This window comes from Drosophila navojoa, chromosome 2 (assembly GCF_054131105.1).
Source record: "Drosophila navojoa isolate 15081-1374.11 chromosome 2, UAZ_NAV_1.0, whole genome shotgun sequence".
In the NCBI taxonomy this organism is placed as follows: Eukaryota; Metazoa; Arthropoda; class Insecta; order Diptera; family Drosophilidae; genus Drosophila; species Drosophila navojoa.
In genome coordinates, this window is record NC_142890.1 from 13434266 (window position 1) to 13453242 (window position 18977).

At 41.9% G+C, this 18977-nt stretch overlaps 1 protein-coding gene and 1 long non-coding RNA gene across 6 annotated transcripts in view; both read right to left on the reverse strand.

Moving 5' to 3' along the window:
* LOC149092155 (uncharacterized) overlaps positions 1 to 18977 on the reverse strand; it is a 109172-nt gene that overhangs the window by 70883 nt on the left and 19312 nt on the right. The window lies entirely within an intron of this gene.
* Positions 1 to 18977, reverse strand: part of gpp (DOT1 like histone lysine methyltransferase grappa) — a 43493-nt gene that overhangs the window by 7060 nt on the left and 17456 nt on the right. For 4 of the 5 annotated variants that reach the window (XM_089261812.1, XM_089261817.1, XM_089261814.1 and 1 more), the window contains exons 3-6: positions 6163 to 7544; positions 5048 to 5631; positions 4810 to 4982; positions 141 to 4076 (exon numbers count right to left, since the gene is read on the reverse strand). In XM_089261812.1, coding sequence (XP_089117938.1) covers positions 141 to 4076; positions 4810 to 4982; positions 5048 to 5631; positions 6163 to 6441 — 4972 coding nt within the window. In that variant the 5' untranslated portion in view covers positions 6442 to 7544. The remainder of the gene's footprint in view (positions 1 to 140; positions 4077 to 4809; positions 4983 to 5047; positions 5632 to 6162; positions 7545 to 18977) is intronic. The other variant, XM_089261825.1, reaches the window with a different exon arrangement.

The window sequence follows — 18977 nt, forward strand, 5'->3', positions numbered from 1 at the left end:
TCTCATACGATTCAACATCTCATTCCATTTTCATTAATGCATAATTCAAAAACTACAACAGCATACATAATTTTCTAATATTTCATTATTTGTTAGGGTATTCTCAAGTCAGTCATTCCCGACTAGGTTGTACTACTTACCTTCTAAGGGCGGATTAGCGCCGTTTAGGCGTGGTGCGCGCAACGTGCTGGCACCGCCCACTGTTCCTTTGGACTTTTGATGCTGTTGTTGCTGCTGCTGGTGTTGCTGCTGCTGCTGCTGCTCCTCGTGAAAGTAAGCCTCAATACAGCCCATCATTTCCGCTCGCGGCAATGCTACCGACTGATAATCACGTCCCGTGCGTCCCGTCGAGGCGCTCCTTGCTCCCGGCTGCGGCTTGTGGGCGTAGGCAACGTGCGCCAGGGTGGCCAGGTTGTTGCTGCTGCCGCTGGCTGCCGCCTGGCTGTAGTTGGTCGGCTGCGGCTCTGGCGCATCGTCGTTGAGGGGTCGAACGTGCACGCGCTCCGGCCGTTGGGCATTCAGATTGATGAGCAGCCGCTCGTTGGTGCGCTCGGCAAGGAACGCGCGCTCCATGAAGTGGGCAGCGCTGCTGCTGCTGCCGCTGCCCGTGCTCATGTTGACCGCCGCATTGATGATGCTCTGATGCGAGATCTCCAGTGTGCGCTCGATTTCGCCAGTGACCAGATCCCCGATGGTCTTGCCCGATGTTACTGGAGGCGCCAGTGCCATGGGCGGTGGTGTGGGCAACGCCTGCGGCGGCTGGTTGAGTTTCTCCTGCGAGAGGTGCCGACGCAGCGCCATCTTCGCTGGCGACACCTGCGTGTAGTCCGGCTGCGAGCTGTTGGAGCTGGGTCGACTCGGTGGTCGCACGGTCAGCCGTTCCACACGGTAGCCAGCATAGTCCGAGTTGGCCGAACTCGCTCGGGGCAATAGCTCCAGGCTGTGCTGCTGCGACTGTTGGTGTTGTTGGTGTTGCTGCTGCAGCTGTTGTTGCTGTTGCTGCTGGTGCTGCTCTGCCAGTTGCTCACGACTGCCTGAACGCTGCAGCAGATTCTCGGCTGGCGCCTTGAACTCTGCTGAGGTGCCCGCTCCCTGATGGTGATGATGTAAGTGTCCCAGTTGGGCATGATGTGCGAGTTGCTGCTGCTGCTGCAAGTGTTGCTGTTGTTGCTGCTGCTGTTGTTGTTGCTGCTGTTGTTGATGTTGCTGCTGTTGTTGCTGCTGCTGCTGCTGCTGGAGTCGCTGCTGTGCCACATGGGCCAGCATGAGCGCATGTTGCTGTTGCTGCTGCTGCTGCGCCATAAAGTGCTCGTAGCTGTTGGCGCTAACCGAGGCACGTCGTCGATGGAAGCCCAGATCTGCGGACGTGGGCGGCGCCGCTGTCGAGACGCCGTGGCTAGCGTAGAGCGTGGCCATGTGCGCCGACGACGCCGCTGACGACGACGGTGGCGGTGGTGGTGGCGGCGGCGGAGCAGCCGCACCTGGCCTTGCCGGCGAGTACTTGGACTCCTTGAGCAGAACCGTTTGCCCATACTTGCTCGACATCTGCTGCAATTGCTGCTGCTGCTGTTGGTGCTGTTGCTGTTGCTGCTGGTGATGTTGCTGCTGCTGCTTGCTGCTCATGTAGGCGCTGCCATAGGGCAAGTTGGCAGGCGGCGGCGGCGCCGTGGACGCAGCAGCTGCTGCCCGCGGTCCCGGCAACGGCGGTGTTATCGGCGATATCGTCGTGTTCGCATTCAAGTGCATCAGACCCTGCGTCGAGACGGTGATGATGTTGTGCAAATTGTTGGCGCTGGATGCTTGGCCCATTTGCTTGCTGCGCTTCGATGCGGGCGACTGCAGCGGAGCGGGCGGTGCCTCTATGATGGGCATCGCCTTGCTGCGCTGCTCCTGATCCTCGTTGAGCGCTGATGTGATGATGCTCTTCAGCCTGTCCTCGAAGTTGGCCACCTTCGGCGACTCCTGCTTGCGACCCAGTCCGGGCAGCTCGCACTTGGGCAACAGCACGGCTTGCTGCTGCGCCTGCTGTGGCGCCTGGGACTGCTGCTTGGGCGCCGGCATCAGCGTGCTGTCCTTGTACAGGGCAGGCGAGGTCTTCGGCTCCGCTTTGGGCTTGCCATTCACATAGCTGATGGGGTTGGCGGCGCTGCTGGTACTGCTGGCGCTGACCGCAGCTGGCGGCGGCTGGAATTTGCCCGCCTCCACCTGGCGACAGGTCTCGAGTATCTTTTGGGCCAGCACCTCGGGATTGCTCTCCTGTATCTTACCCACCTCCGGCACCTCGGGCCACTCCTGCGACCGTGCACGATGCTCGCGGCTGCGACGTGACGCCTTCCCGCTTGCCACCTTGCTGCAATTGGTTTGCGCCACCGGCGCTGCAGCATTTGTTGGCACGGTGGGGGCGCCACTGGCCAGGCTGATGTTGGTGCCCTGGGCCAGCAGAGCCGCCGCTGTGCTGCGCTCCTCGGCTGACTTTTGCAGCGAGCTGGTCTCCTGTTCGATGGTGGAGACCTGGGCAACGAGCTTCTTGCGCTGGCTCAGCGTGTTGGCTATTTCCTTCAGCACCAGTTCCTGGGCCGCCGTTTCGGACAGCTCCTGGGGCACTTCGAGCTTGATCTTGCTGTTGCCGCCATTGGTGGTAACGGTGCACAGTTTCTGATACTCGGGCAGATGCTTCAGATGCTTGCTCAGCAGCAATTTCTGTTCGCTCTCGTAGACGGTGACCTCGTTGCGCATCTTGCTGACCGCATGCTGCAGATCCTTGTGCCGTCCGACAATCTCCTTGGCCTGCGCAATCAGATCGTTGGGCGAGTTCACGTTAATGCCCAGCTCGTTCATGCGCACCTTGAGCAGCGTCACGCTGTCATCGATCAGCACCTTGATCTGCTTGTCCAGCTGGCTGGCTCGATTCTTCAAGCGCGACATCCGCTCCTGCTCCTGGGCAATTTGCTTCTGCACCTGCGGCATGTATGTGCTCGAGCGCATCTGCTCAATGATCGCCATATACTGAGAGCGGAACACATCCAGCAGAATCTGCAGCGCGTATGGCGTATCCTGCGGCGCCGCAGGAATGTCCAGTTCCCGATGCGACATGTCGCCAGTGAGCAGCGACGTCAGCTGCTGATCGACTGTGCCCGGTGCGGCGGGCAGCTTCTTTGTCATCGCATCCAACGAGGTGCTCAGCACCGTCTGCTTGTGCAGCACATCCAGGCCGGCGATCTTCAAGCACTTGCGACCGCGTTGTCCCTTCTTCATGCGGCCCTTGCGCCCGGGCCCGGCACTGGCCGCACGCGGCTGATCCTCCTTGCTGCTGGAGTCCTTGCTGGCCGAAGCGGACGTCGCGGATGCAGCAACAGCAGCGACTGCGGCTGCCTCCTCAGCCTCCCGCTGCGCAGCCGCTGCCGATTTGCTGGCAATGGCCGCCTTGCGCGTTAGCTTCTTGCGCTTCTTCAGCGTGGTGACGGCGCGTGGTGCACGTGCCTGGTGGCTGTTGCTATTGCTGTTGCTGTTGCTGTTGTTGCTATTATTGTTTTCCTCGTCATCTGACTGGGAGCTCTTGCCCTTGGAGCTGCACCAATCCGACCACACTTTGCGCGTCATTGGCCCGTTCGAGGCGGAAGTGGTGTTGGTCGCTGTGGTGGTATTTCCGCTATTTCCATTGTTCACCTCCCCATCCGCATCGCTTTCCGTGCTGCTGTCCATATTCAGATTTCGTTGCTGCAACTGTTGCTGCTGCTGCTGCTGCATCTGTTGCTGCTGACTTTGTTGCTGTTGCTGTTGTTGTTGCTGCTGTTGCTGCTGTGCACTTGCTAGCTGTTGGCGCGTCTTGGAGGCGGCCTGTCCACTGCCGTTGCCGTTGCCGTTGCCGTTGGAGCCGCTGACATTCGCCGGCGACTGCGACTGATGCCGCTGCTGAGCTGGACCGTTGAACATCTCCCTTTCCCGCTCGCGCTGCTGTTCCCGCTGCTCCCGCTGCTGGCTATTGTTGTTGTGCTGGTTGTTGTTATTGTGGTTGTTGTTGTGCTGGCCAGTGTTAGCCTCACGTTTGGCGCGATCTCGTGTGGTGCGAACGGTGCCTGAAAGAGATGAAGATCAAGATTTTTCAATTAGAAACGTTTGGCTGTGAATTTGCAATTCCTCCTCCTCAATTCCTATAAATGCTTTGCGTAGACCTAGCCACAGGTTGGTAAAATATATAAAAATATTTTTAAAATAAAATCCTAAACAGAAAACCTTTTCGAATAACTTATTTATTTAATAAATAATGTTTGTATATTAAAATAAATTATTTTAAATTTCATTAAAAGAAAGTCTGCTAAAAAAAATGCAAATTTTCACTTAAATTAATATCACATCTACATTTGCAGCGTTATGAAACATCAAACATAGACTTAAAGAGTAAATCGTTATAAACTTTTTTTTTATTCATATACTATAACATTTACTTAATAGCCAAGGAGCATGCAATCTTAGTTGAAGATCATAAATAATTCAAATCAGAGTATCTTAAACTCAATACTCTTTTGCCTATAGCCTTTCAAATACCTTTCCTTAAACACTCTTAGCCCTATCTGAACTTGTTCTTAGATATATATCGAATATAGATCTGTTCAGCTTAAGATACTTATCGAAAATGACTGATCATATAAATGACTGGAAATGATGATTTTCTGATTGATGATTGACTGACTGACTGTTTTGATCATGACTGAGATTCGAGATTGAGATTTGTGACTGAGTGAACGTGTGCTGTGTATATTTATAGTAACGCCTGCTTCTCCGTTAAGCTCCCAGCTTCCAGCTACTTACCCACATGCTCGTGATCACCGCCCTTGGTTTTCAGGCGCTGAAAATAGCGCTCCAAAATGGTGCGATCGATCACATGTAAATAATATGAAACCGGCTTGCAGGTCCACGAGACGGAGCCCTTCAGTGGCGGTATTTCGCTCACATGCATAATGGTGCCAATATCAGAAAGGTTTCTGCAATCAAGATGAATTCGTTTTTAGTTAAATTTGAATTTCTACATTTAAATATTACGACTTACCGATCTGTGATCCGAAAGTTGAGCGGGCAGAATGATTTGGATGAAACAACTCGTGCGCCATCTCGCAAATCGGCAAATCGCTCCTTCAGCTGATGATCCACGGTCGGACCGAAGGCAAAGTTGTTGACAAACACCAAAGTGGAGGAGGTGATTTTCTCTCGATGCTCGTCGACCAGAAAATCGCCCTTGATCAGTTTGTACTCGCAGTAGCGTTTGCCAAACCAGCCCATATACTGGCGAAATATCTGATCCATGCGTTCGGCATAGCGAGCGGGCGTATCGGCCTTCTCGATACCAATGCATGTTTTAAGCGGAAACGATCCGGCCATTTGTAGTACCACCTGTCCCACACCGGAACCGAGATCAATGAACGTGTCCTCCTTGCTAACGGTGACATGCTTGAGCATTTGCTGTACCAGCTCGTACGATGTCTCGCCATAGACCTCCGGCGAGAAGGGCTCGTACTGATTAAGCTTGTCCGGATCGAGCACGGCAGCATTGTAAACTAATTGCAGTATGTGTCTTAAAAGGCTAGGATGAGCGAATTTATTCAAACGCTCGGCGGGCAGTGAAGTTCCTTTTTCCTGTAAATATTGAAGCAAATAATTAGTTTATATTAGTTTATATATAATGGGGCGATGGCGTTGGGGATCTCTAATGAAAATGAGATGTACTTGGAAATTATATTTGAAAGTTGTTTTAAAATATATTTATTTGCAATTTTTTTTATTATTTTTAGTTTAAAAAATTTTTTCATGTTTATTTTAAATTTAAAATTTTTTTTTTTTAATTTAAAATTTTTTTATTTTTAATTTAACAAAAAAATGTTGTATTTTTAATTTTAAAAAAATATATTTTTTTTTAATTTAAAAAAAATATTTTTTTATTTAAATATTTTTTTTAATTTACATTTTTTTGAATCTAAATTGTTTAATTTTAAATTTTTTTAAGTTTAATTTAAGGTTTTTTATTTTTAATTTCTATAGTTGCTTTACGTTTACGAAACTCCCTTAATTTTATTTATTATTATTATTTTCTTTTTAGTATCGACATATATGGAGGCAAATATCATAGCTATCTGCATAAGGAAATTCGGGGTAACTGTATGTACTTACCAATGCAACAATACTGTCGACAGCTTTGTTGAAGCGATCGACAAGATTTGTCATAGTCTTATAGCAGGCAGTGTCAATGTGATTGAGGTTGATCTCCTCGAATGCGGATGAAATGGATGGCAGCTCATCACATACGAATTTAATTGTATCGATAATGTCGATGCCATTGTCGTGCTTATCCTGTCCATGTCCCACCTGCAGTGGCCAGGCAAAGGTGATGGTTTCGGAGGAGCCAGCTGGCGAGCGCAACACCAAGTCTTTGACTTGGGGTGTTGCCATATTTTTCCCTTGCCAGCTGTGCGGCAAAAGGTCAATGGGATTCGAAACACCAAAACAACGTCACGTTGTTGTTTTATGCTTCGCAATTGGTCGTCCAATTGTTATAGATGTTATTGTTATAGATGTATGTATATTGTATATATTGCTGATCAAATTATTTGAGTTGCTTGCAGTGTTGTTGTTGTATGATGAGCATGAGCGTTCATATATCATGGGCTATATATGCATAATGAATATATTGATGCTGATGCTGATGTGGATGCTGATGATAACTATGATGATGATGATGATCAATAAAGTTGGCAAAGGAGCAGTGTTGAGGAGTTACGCGTTACGTTACGTTACGTTTCTTTTTGTTTAACTTAAGGGTTTGCGTTACAATTACGATGACGATGATAGATTGGTTGTTTGTTTGTTTGTTTCTTTGTCGTCTTAGGAACAGTGGCAGCGTTGGGTTAATTATGTTAACGTCTATATTGGGCTAAATTAAAAACAAAACAAAAAGATGCAGTAGAACGAGAAACTATCCTCTACTTGATTCTGTGTGCGTGACGTTATGTTACGTTACGGCCGTTACGTTATGGCTGCTACAATCTCTGCTGCTTCTGCTTCTGCTGCTGCTGCTGCTGCTGCCGCTCCCACCCGCAAATTTGTCTCGCTCCGTCTTCTCTGCCTCCTCGGCGTCGTCGTCTTCCTCCAGCAGCAGTGGCAGCCAATGGAACAGCAACAAAATACAAAAGTAACTGATGATAGTTGCGTAATTTAATATTTTGCTGTATGTTAAGAAAGCGATGCATTTTCCTCAATGTGTGACAACATTTTCGACTATCATATGCCGAAGCTAGTGTTGCTGTTGTTGTTGTTTTTGTTTTTGTTGCTGTTGCTGTTGCTGTTGCTCTTGCATTAGTTGCCTCTCATCGACTTGCATTCCAGCAATTGCATTTCATTTCATTGCGTTGCTCGGCACGCGCGCTTCGCCTATTCACGTTACGCATGATGCGCGCGCGTCGTTCAGTGTTGCAAAACGTCGTATGTATGTGTAGAAGTCAGACAAGTTTCTTTACAAAGTATTTATTTTTTCTTATTGTTTGTTTGTTTTGGGTCTGCAAGAAGAAAGAGAAGAAACAGAGAAATGGTAGAACATAAATAAATAAGGCTGGAGAATGCTTTCAAAATAAAACAATCAAAAGAAAATGTCTATAACGCAAATTTACCCATTTCCAATGGGTTCAAATTATAAATTAAGATGTTAACAACGAAATTGTGAGTTACTGATTATGAGCGTGCTTTTAGCTAATGTTGGTATAAGGTAGAAGCTGTTTTAGAGATGCTGCACCATGCGTGTGTCTCGATGAAGGAATACGTAATTATTTATAATTATCATTAAATGAGTGCGCATAAATGTGAGAAACGAGGTAACGCACTAGGTTATTTAACACTATCAATTTAAGACTATATAACTAATTTAATCAGTTAGTAGTTGGCGATATCAGCGGCTTATCCAGTATACTCATAGCCTATGCATTACCAGAGTTTTGTAGAGTCAGGTAAAGTAATCAGAACAACACATATAATTTCATATACTTAGTTTAAAATATAGAAATAAAACAAATATATTTAATAATATTAGAAATTCAAATTTAGTTTAAGATATATTTTTGGTTCAGTTGAGCGGAAACGAAATTGTAAAAATCTATGGATTTATTTTAACTATATATATATATTCATAAATTCATTCAATAATAGATATGTATTTAATTCCTCAAGTGAATGAGCCGAATGAGAAGTTGCTGTCCAAATTTCTCCCATATTTTCCATATGCAGCCCCTAAAAGCTTTTCTTGTCCAGACTTAATGTTAGTTATTTAGCAATTCTTTGTATTTCTAATGCTCATTTATAAAACAACGCACGTTCCAAAATCTTTATAATTTTTTGCTTTTTTTCTCTTTTGCATACAATTTTATTTCCGTACGCATTGGGCGTGTGGGCGTGTCCCCCAGGACGACAATGGGACTTCATTAGCATAGCCAAAAATGTCGACGACAGCCAAAGTTATTTTAATGCCCGCCTCTAGAGGCGGGCGTGCTGGACGAATGCTTTAGAAAGAAAATCAATAACAACCCCAAAGCCGTTCGCCATTTGGGGAATGGAAAATGGGGCTTAATTAAAGCTTTTGGGCATTGGCAACATTTTTAAAGCAGCTCGCCTGGACATTCAAGCATTTGGTAGCTCCAGCGCCATATTAAAGTGTATATATCCACATGAATATGTGTATATATATATGTATAGATTATGCTGAAACTCAAACCAATCCTGTCTGGCAACTATTCTGACAACACACACACACACACACACACATGAAGCATACACGTTTATGCATATATACGTATACATAAATTCCGCTATGTATATACAATATTTGCTATGCATCCACGTGTGCCGTTTGTTTTGCATCTGTATGCGAAATTCTGTGCGAATGCCTCTCCATCTGTAGCTGTAGCTGTAGCTGTGTCTCTGTGTGTATCTGTATCTGTATCTGTATATGGTGGTACGACGGCACGCCAACAGACAACCATTGCGCTGCATTTGCCCGTCCCCTGTATCGATCCTACCACTTATCCTGCCCGGGCGGTTAACCTCACTGTGGCCAGAGACCCTTGTCTATCCAGACATGTCTGCAGTGTGCGTGCGCGCGTGAGTGTGTGCGTGTGAGTGTGTGTGTATGCGTGCGCCCGTTACTTGAGCTTAATGGCATAGCCACTTTGGCATCCGCCGGGTCAGACACAGCAGCTATTTAACTGCATTAATTTAATCAATAATAACAATTAATTTCTTGTAGTTCGTTTACTCCATTATTCAGATCATAATGCGATTGGAAGACCTAATGGCTCAGAAAGAATTACATGAATCACAGCCAAATTTAGTCTCTGTGCAGCATAACTAAATCATGTACAATTCCACTCAGGTGCAACCGAATTAAAGCGTGCTCAAATGCAACTAGAAATTATAGAAATTATCTTTGATTAGTTGCATTTCAGTTTTAGTTACATATACTAGACTTTAGCAGTAGAATGTAAGTCTATTTCCGACTATAATTAGCAACGACATAGCAGCTATACATACTCCAGTTCATCAACAGAACTTTGTATGCTTCGCATGCTCATGTCAAAGCAAATCTTTGTATAATTATATAAATTAGTCATAATCAAATTCTCATATATGTATTTTGTTTTAGCATTTATTGCTGTTTGTATGAAATGACTTTAGGCCTGGGTTGGCATTGAATAGATGTCGAATGTTGGGTTATAAAATCATTTACATGGTCAATAGGAAATGTGTTAGCTATATATATGCCAGTTGGAGTATGCTTAGTTATACTCTGTGCTAGAATAGAGATTATAGAATAGAATTCTATATGAAATTTCCACACAATTGCTGCAAATCTGTTTAATAGAATGAACTTTAAATAAATAAATTATATGGAAAAAAGTACTATAAGAAATATTTTCCTTTTACTCTTTCAATTACCAAGCTAAGAATTCGAAATAAATAAATAGATAGATTTAGATTGCATATCAGTTATATTTACACTATTTAGTCAGAGTATCTATGTACATCGATCAACATCGAAATGAATATCCCTTTTTAATCAATTACATTCAGTTATTTACACTATATAGTCAGGGTATCTGTCTAGCTTAATGCAGTTGAACAAACTTTCTTAATTGTTGTGCATGACTGTGAAGGCGTGACACACATTTCAATTCCATGCCTACTCATTCGCACTCACACACACACTTACACACACATACACACATACTCACACACACGCTAGTTGACACAATTACAGAGCGCAGGAACTTTGCCGCGCTTTTAATCAACTTAAAAAGCTCTCACAGTCCATGCCATGCCATTCTCTTACACTCGCTCAGCACACCAACCGCCCGCACCCTCCCCCCGCCCAGTCACTACGCTCGGCAACTCTATGGGGGGAGAGTACTTTTGCATACAATATGTCTGGGTGGCTGACACACGCGAGCAGCGCTGCCAACGCCCACGCGAGCAACTTATTTTCTGCTTCTTCTTGCAGCTGTTATTGTTCGTGTTGTTGTTGTTGTTGTTGTTGTTGCTGCTGTCGACTCTCGCCCTGTTTTTGTTTTACGACTTTTGCCTGCCACGCAGTCTGTGTCTGTGTCTGTGCTGTGTTCTGTTTGTTGATATCGCAACTGTAACAACAACAATAAAAATAAATCGCGAGCAAAAAATAAACTACAACTAAACTGAATAAAAATTTCTGATGTTTGTGCCCAATTCTCTCTCTCTATTTTCCTCGCTCTCTCTCTCTCCAACTCTCGCTGCTGTTTTGCTATTTTTATGAGCAACTTTTATTAATATGATTGGCCATTCTGATTGCTCATTTTTAGCCGTTAGCCGCTGTGGGTCAAGGTCATTGCGACAAATGTATAATTAAATACCGCACAACTGTCTGTTGCCGCAAGGCAAGCGAACAAATAATGCACAAATTCTGATGTGCGTAAGTGTATGTGTGTGTGTGTGTGTGTTTGCATCTGTCAGCTGAAATGTCTATTAAATGCCGTTGTTGTTCGCACGCCCACCTAGACCCTATATCACACACACTGCCCACTTGTTGGTCGACTGTAATTACATTATTTCATCGTTGACTACGAATACAATTTTTATTTTATTATTTAGAACTACATTTACATACATACAAACATACATACATATGTATACATACAACAATATATTCATGGTCACGTGTTTGTTGTGATTGCATGACTGAAGGTTAAATTAGTTTACGCTTTGATTTCGCGTTAATTTGTTTGACTTTTATTGCTGTTGTTTCTTCTTGTCGGCTCTAATTGTTGTTCTGCTTCTAATTGTTACACAAAAAAAAAAAAAAAAAAAAAAAAAAAAAAAATACAAAAAATACTTTAACTATACGTATTTCTGTTTAGGTTATTCGCGCAAGGTCTCCCCTTTTGGGGTCAAACATTCCGTATATAAATACTTGCCTTTGGAGAAGAGAACAAAATATTTATGAAAACAATAGAAGATGAATTCTTGCTAATGAAACAATTGAAACAATTTCCTTTTGCTTAAGAAATTCCAATGAAATTTTTGCAAGATTATAAATTTGTAAAAATATGCATGGAATTATCAAGTATTAAAAAAGAGAGAAAAAAAAACAAAAACAACAGCTGCAAACTGAGCTTTTCACAGAATTTATTTATTTTCGTGCTTTGCACAAATATATAAATATATATTTGAATTTATGCATATATGTATTCGCATGTGAATGTATGCATATATTTCTGGCATTAAGAAGAAAATTGTGTAAAGCGTCCGTCAGTCATATTGTTTTGTTGTTATTGTTGCAACGCGGTGGCATTCCGTGTTATCATTGAGGTCATGCGCTCAATATTGATAATCAATAATGCGCGCACACATACATACAAACATGCATGTGTGTGTGTGTGTGTGTTGTCTGTGCGCACAGACTTAACGCATTTTCTGTATAATGAGCAAGAGCATTGATTATTTCTGGCTGATAAGACATTTTTTCATGGAAATTATATAAAATTAAAAATTTTTTAAAATATATATATATAAATGCATTAAATATGGGCTCATTGTAAATGGGAAATCAGGGCATAATAGGCACAAGGGGACTTTCTTAGCTATCTGTAATTGTTATACAGATTTGCTTTGTTTGTTATATAAAAAAACTGTTATACTTCCTCATTTAAGTGAGCGCCAGCAGCAGAAATTTAAGGCTATCAAATGTTTGAGGCTGATTCTAATCAGAATCGCTGCACAAACAAAAACTCTGATAAGATAGGAATTTGACCTAGTTATGTTTAAGAGCTTTAGATATGTATACATACAGACAATCATATATATATATACCAGTATATACAAGAACAATAAAAATAAATAAAATAAATATAACAACAACAAAAACATATGTCTGCCAACCACAATCCGAAGTTGTATTTATTTTTATTAAAATTTAATTTCGAACAGCTTGCAACAAGTCAAACACCTGCTCCGCTGATCACCCGTAGAGAGAGAGAGAGAGAGAGCTATAGCAAGTGTGTGAGGGTAGAGGATATTTGTATGTTTGTATGTTTATATATATAGTACAAATTTATGAACTAAATCCAATCGAATTTGTATTATAGAGAATCGTCTAGTCGATCATCTTTGCGTATACTAGTTCATATGCTGCGCCATTAATGGAGCTTGTGTATCTATAATTTCTTGTTGCTGAAGGATTCCAGTTGTGCTTTAGGCTTGCGGTTCGACTTACCCCAAAAACAGCTGCCGCTTGCCGTTGCACGTTGCACTTTGCATGGTGCACGTTGCATGGTGCACAGGGGGAACTTATCAAGTGACCGCAGGACGGTTAAACACAGGAACAGCGGGCAACAAGTAGTATAACGGGGCACGTGGCCAACGGACGGACGGCCAAAACCATTTTGGCCAGGCTTTGACAGCAAAATTTAAGGCCAACAACATGTGCAATAAATGACAGCAGACTTGGACGAACGAAGATAACATTGTAATTATGTATGTACACATGTACATATGTATATAGAGCCTTGTATTTATGTGCTTATGTTGTTGTTGTTAATGCATGTATTTACTTCTCTTTCATTCTCATTTAAGGGGTGTATTCAATGAAAAATTTAGCTGAAGCTAAATATGTGTAAATTTGCTGCTAAAGTTAAACTTTATTGATTTTCAGTTAGGTTGATCTCTTCGATCTGACAAAGTATTTTCATATAATAATATATGAATATATATATTCACGAAAAATAAAACGATCGCTACAATATTATATTTATCTGGCACTAAATACTTTGCATAATTATCATTATGTTATTATATTTATTTACATGTATTTACACAAAATCCTACAAAAGTTTTAATCTTCTTTTATCTATAGAATATGCATACATATAAACAATATATCTAGATTTTTTATAAAAATCTCATTTTCGAAGCTCACAAACTTTTCTACACTCAAGTTTTATTTCTTCAGTCCTTCGCCATTGCAGAGTAAAGACCTTTTAATGGGATACAAACAGTTGGCACGCCCACAATGCACAGGCGACAAAAGTACAAACTTTTGCATGCTTAAATATAGTTCAAAGAATGTGGAGAGACCTTAAGAAGCTGCACGTCTGCAGCTTGGTAAATAATAGGAAACACAAACAGCTTTAAACAGTGGAAATGCGTTATTAAAGTGCAAGAGTTGGGCAAAGGCAGTGGCAAGGAATGAAGAGAAACGAATGGAATGGAACAGCTCTTGAGCGTTACTCAAGCCAAGAACACTTTCTGCTTGCTTTAAACTGATTTTATTTACTTTGAGGGTTGAGATTCCACAAGAGCTCCAACCCCTCACTCACACAGATACAAACACACACACACACACACATACACACGCATAGCCGCACACATATATATTAAGCGAACGTGGGAAAAATGTGGAAAATGCGAACAAAAACGAGCAAAGTCAAAAAGGAATGGCAAAATGTTGGGGCAAGTGATAATGATGATGATGATGATGATGATGATGATGATGACGATGATAATGATGATGATGAAGAGAAATAACTAAACTAATGCCAGAGGGCTCTTCTAACGGAGGCAAAACTGGGCCCAGCCAAACTTATAAAATATGTATACAATAATGTGGCGTGGCATGTGGGTGGTGCGTTGTTAGGCCGGGTGGTTGAGTGATTGGGTGGGGTTGGGTGGCTCGAAATATGCAAAAAGTTGTTGAAAACTTGCTAAGCAAAAGGCATAAAATGTTGACAGAGTACACGTGTGTGTGCGTGTGTGTGTGTGTGTGCTTAGGGATAGGCTGACTTGAGGTGGAGATGGATATGTATACCTAAATATATACATACGTATGTAAGTGTATAATAGAGTATGCCTGTCAGACGGATCTCAGCTTCATTTCTTTTTGCTCTATAAACTTGTTTTCCAGTTTATTTCGAATTCATAGATAAATTATAAATTCTGTTTGAGAATATGTAAATGTAAATCGAAGTTTTCATTTAACAAACCCCATTTTTGCTAAGAGATATTGGCTATGCATTTATTAGAATTTCTGCAAGAACTTTCGTTAGGTTTTTGGCCAGCTGAGCCAATATTGTTTATGGCTTCTGACCACAGAGAAAGAGAGCTTTTCGTATCAGTAAATTGTCTCCGAAACACCAAAGGCAAACTTTTTTCATATTGGCTTCAGTTTCATCTGCGACAAAAACAATGCGAGAAACTGTGAAAGGGGAGGGGGGGAGGGGGTTTTATGTATGCTTATAGTTTGAGCAGTTCTGACAGATTTCATTGGATAAATGTTGGCAGGGATTTTACTGTTAAAATCCGGCAAAAAGTTAATCAATATTGTTGGATGCCAGGCGACTAAGACCAGAGCGAATAGGACGAAAGCAAAAAGGGATTACAGCTAGAGAAAATTTCACAAAATCCTTTCATATGCTGTGAGACCCGAAGATTATTTCACAAAATTGCAATTTATGGCCAGATGAAAGTTTTCCACATGCTTTGCACATTTGCGATGAAGCAGAGGAGTTCATAAATATTTATCAAATATAAAAGCAAAATATTAATTAAATACGAAATACAGTTGGCCAATTATAATTTTATTTTCAAAGTTAAGATTTCGTTTGTAAATATGAATTTATTTGCTTTTAAAAGCATTATTTATTTGATAAGTAATTAAATAAACAATTTATAAATTAAATATAAGGCGTTATTTGATTACTTTTGATTATATAAATACAATTTTAATAAAACTATGTATATTTAATTTTTTATTTTCTTTTTCTGTTTATCTACTTAAAAATGCAAATTTGAATATCAAATATATTTTAATAAATTTAATTTAGTTATCTTAATTATTTAATTATTATTCAATAAGCCCACATTTCTCGCTATCAGCACACACATACAATAATACATATATAGATTATTATCTATCAGAGCATATATTATTATATATGTTTTATGTACTCTTGCATGATTATTAATAAGCTTCCTCTCTCAATTCATTTATCTATGTATGTGTGTTTCCCGTATAACTTCACTGTTATATCGCTTGTTGGGCACAATGTTAAGTGAAAAAAATTATATGAAATTAAATGCATTAAAGTCGCCCCAAAACACACACATACGCACACACTCACACACACGCAGTAAATTTTCATTAAAGTAAAGTGCGCGCTTTAGCGTCTCCCATGGTAATGCTTTCCTTTTCGCTCGCATGGTCGGCGCGTGGCCCACCCAACGAAATTCCGCCTGCCTGGCAACGCAACGAACGTGGCTGCCGACAAACGAGGGTTGCTGCAGCAAAAACAACAAGTAATAAACACGACAGAGCAAAACAGAATACATACATATACAAACAAACAGAGCAGTGCAGAGAGCAGTGGGTGGAAGACAAAAAAGACGAAAGAAAAAAAAAACAGAAATAAAAGGAATACAAAAAGCGCGCTCTCTGTGGACTGGGCTTGGCTTGGGTCGCGTTGGGTTGGGTTGTGCTCTTGTGGGTGGGTGGGTAGGTATGTTTATTTCTGTCCATAGGGTTGCAGATGTGCTGAGCTGTGCTCTGCCGCTGCCACAGCCGCTGCATCTGCCTCTGCTGCGGGGGTTGGGTGGGTTGCCAGCCACTTTTTGCATTAATTGCTTTATCGATTTTGTGCAGCATTTTCAACCTCTTTTTCTGCATGCTCGACGTCGTCGTCGTCGCTGTTGTTTTTAGCACAAGGACGTGGAATAAATATGAAAAGCAACAGAGAGCAGTCAAATGGAAAAAATCCTCTGTTTGTTATTGTGAATGAAATGTGGCAACAGAAACGACAACGACTACGACGACAGCAGCAACGGCAACAACAGCAACAACAACAACTATCTGAGAAAGTACATTCCCTCAATGACGGCTTTTTGAAAAGCAACGCAAACGCTTTCAGCGCCACCTGCCTGCATTTTATGAAGGCTCAAAACAAAACAAAGCCCAAAATGTAGGACACCACGTCCCCTGACCGTACCAAAACACCCCCCCAGCCACCCCCTCTCACTTTCCCGCCCTGAAGCCATCGCCAGCAACGTCAGCAGAACAGCGACAGAGTTGCCAAATGCATGCATGCAAAATGAGCGCAGCTCGAATGTGCAGGCAGCAAATAGACCAATGAGCGAAGGAGAAAAGAGGAGATGGTGGAGGAGAGAAAGCAAAGCGCACTGGAAGCGACAACAAAACGCCCGCCAGGCGGCGCCCTAGTGAATGTGGAAAAAAAGTTGCAGTAAAATTGTGCACAATCCTAAAAAATGAGGTCAACTATTTTTGCTCTATGTGAGTGCGCGAGTGTGGGTGTGTGTGTGTTTGAGAGTGAGAGAGTGAGAGAGAGAGAGGTAGAGCGGGACGATTACTGTTAACCGGGGCTGCGTTTGTTTCAATAGCGTGCTTAGTTAGTAGGTTATGTTTATGTAAATTTGCATAATTGCATGTACATAAAGCATATTTACTTTCCAGCACAGCACGTACATAAGATGCACATGCACACATATATACATATACACACATATATGTTAAATATATATATATATGCATAGAAGCACACTCGTCAAGCTCTTTAAAATGTTCGCCACTTTAAAGCTTTGCCTGTGAAATGTGGCAACAGCGCCGCCAGCCAATGCATTGAATAAAACGTGTTAAGAACACGGTAAATAGGTCAATGAGTAAAAAAGCAACGCTTGCGGCTTTCAATACCTTTTGAATATCGAAATGTAGCAACAATGCGAAAAAAAGTGAATTGAAAGTAAAACATAATGACGTTTCAATGTAGAAAAGATTTTTTTGCCATTAATAAATACGTTGGATGTACATAAGTCTACTTGATAAATGTCTAAATGTTATTATCTATTCCATAAGTTCTATTTTGTATTCCATACGACTGTTAAGTATTCTTAGACTATACAACATTTAATAATTACTTTCATTTAGAAATAAATTGTTTTATTTATTAATAATTTAATATGTTTTATTTAAGGTTATTCCATAATTATTAAGAAGACATTCTTCGCTCCTATGAATATTTAAGTTTTTTTTTTTTTTAGATTTAATTCTTTTTCACATAACTCTCTATACTTTTCACCAAACAATACATTCACGATTTAGCTTACTCCATTTGCAACATTCTTATAGCATTGCCTGGTTATATTTATTCAGAGTTCACTGTACAATTAGTTTTAGCACGTTTCCAATAGTCACGTAACGCGACCAGACAATAAACACAATCAGCTTGCCGATTGTATTTGCGAAAACATATCAGAAACACGGCTAGCACAACAATGAGCAATGAACAATGCACAAGAATACCAATAACAACAACAACAACAACAATAAGAACAAGAAATGCCCAGTACAATTCGGAGTTTAGTTAAAAGAAATTCGCAAAGAGCCTTAAATAAATAAAAAGTCCTTCTCATTTACTGAGTAGGTAGATAAAGAGAGCTAGAAGAAGAAGAATAGCGAATCAAAAGGCTAGCGACGGTAACAAAGACAAAATCTCGAATCGAATAGAAGAGCTGGCAGCTATGTGCGACGTTGCCAATTTTCACAGCTATACTTCTAAGCAGAAGCGTGAGCGTGAGAGAGCCCTAGAAGTGAGCTGGGGAATTGGGGAGGTTTATGTCATTTGCACACACACACACACACACACACAGTGACACGTTACATAGAGCACAAACGACCGATAAAAACAGGAAGAGAAGAATAAAACAAAATAGAAATTGAAACATCCTTCCTGGCAAAGGATTTCTGCTTTTTGTGCGCCCTACCAGGGTTGGCTAAACTATTTGCTTTCGAAATTGATATGGGAAAAACTATGCACAATATGACAGGGTGTGGTGGGGTGTGCTGTGCGGGTGACTTGACATGCAACAATTTTTGGTGTGTATGAAAAGAACCTGCCACAAGGGTTGCCAGGCGGACGGACAGACGGGAGGACGGGCGCATGGACGTAAAAACCTGAATAATAATAACACCCATGAAGGAGAAATTCAGCTTAGCCCAAGAGGGTTGCCAGAGGTTGTCTGGCTCTGTGTGTGTGTGAGCTCATATATACATTTATGTGTGTGTGTGTGTGTGTTTATTTGGGTGGCAAGGGTGCGACAGGCATTTCCGGGTAACTGGCAATGGTAGCTGGTAATAAAATCTGTCTAACGCTGTTGGACGCCAGCCAGTTGGCCGAGTGGGCGGCAGATGGGGGAGAGGCGTGCCGTCGCGCACTTGAAACTGTTGGCAACAACAAAAGTCGTTGGATACGTTGCTGGAATACCAGAGTGACGAGAAAAAAGGGCGGATAAAATATGGTTAAAATGTAAATTGAAAAAATTTGTTGTCTGTGCGAGATGAAAAAGAAAGAAAAGTAAGAAATAATAGCAAAAAAAAAAAACTCACTAAAATTTATGTGCAGTGAACAGCGATA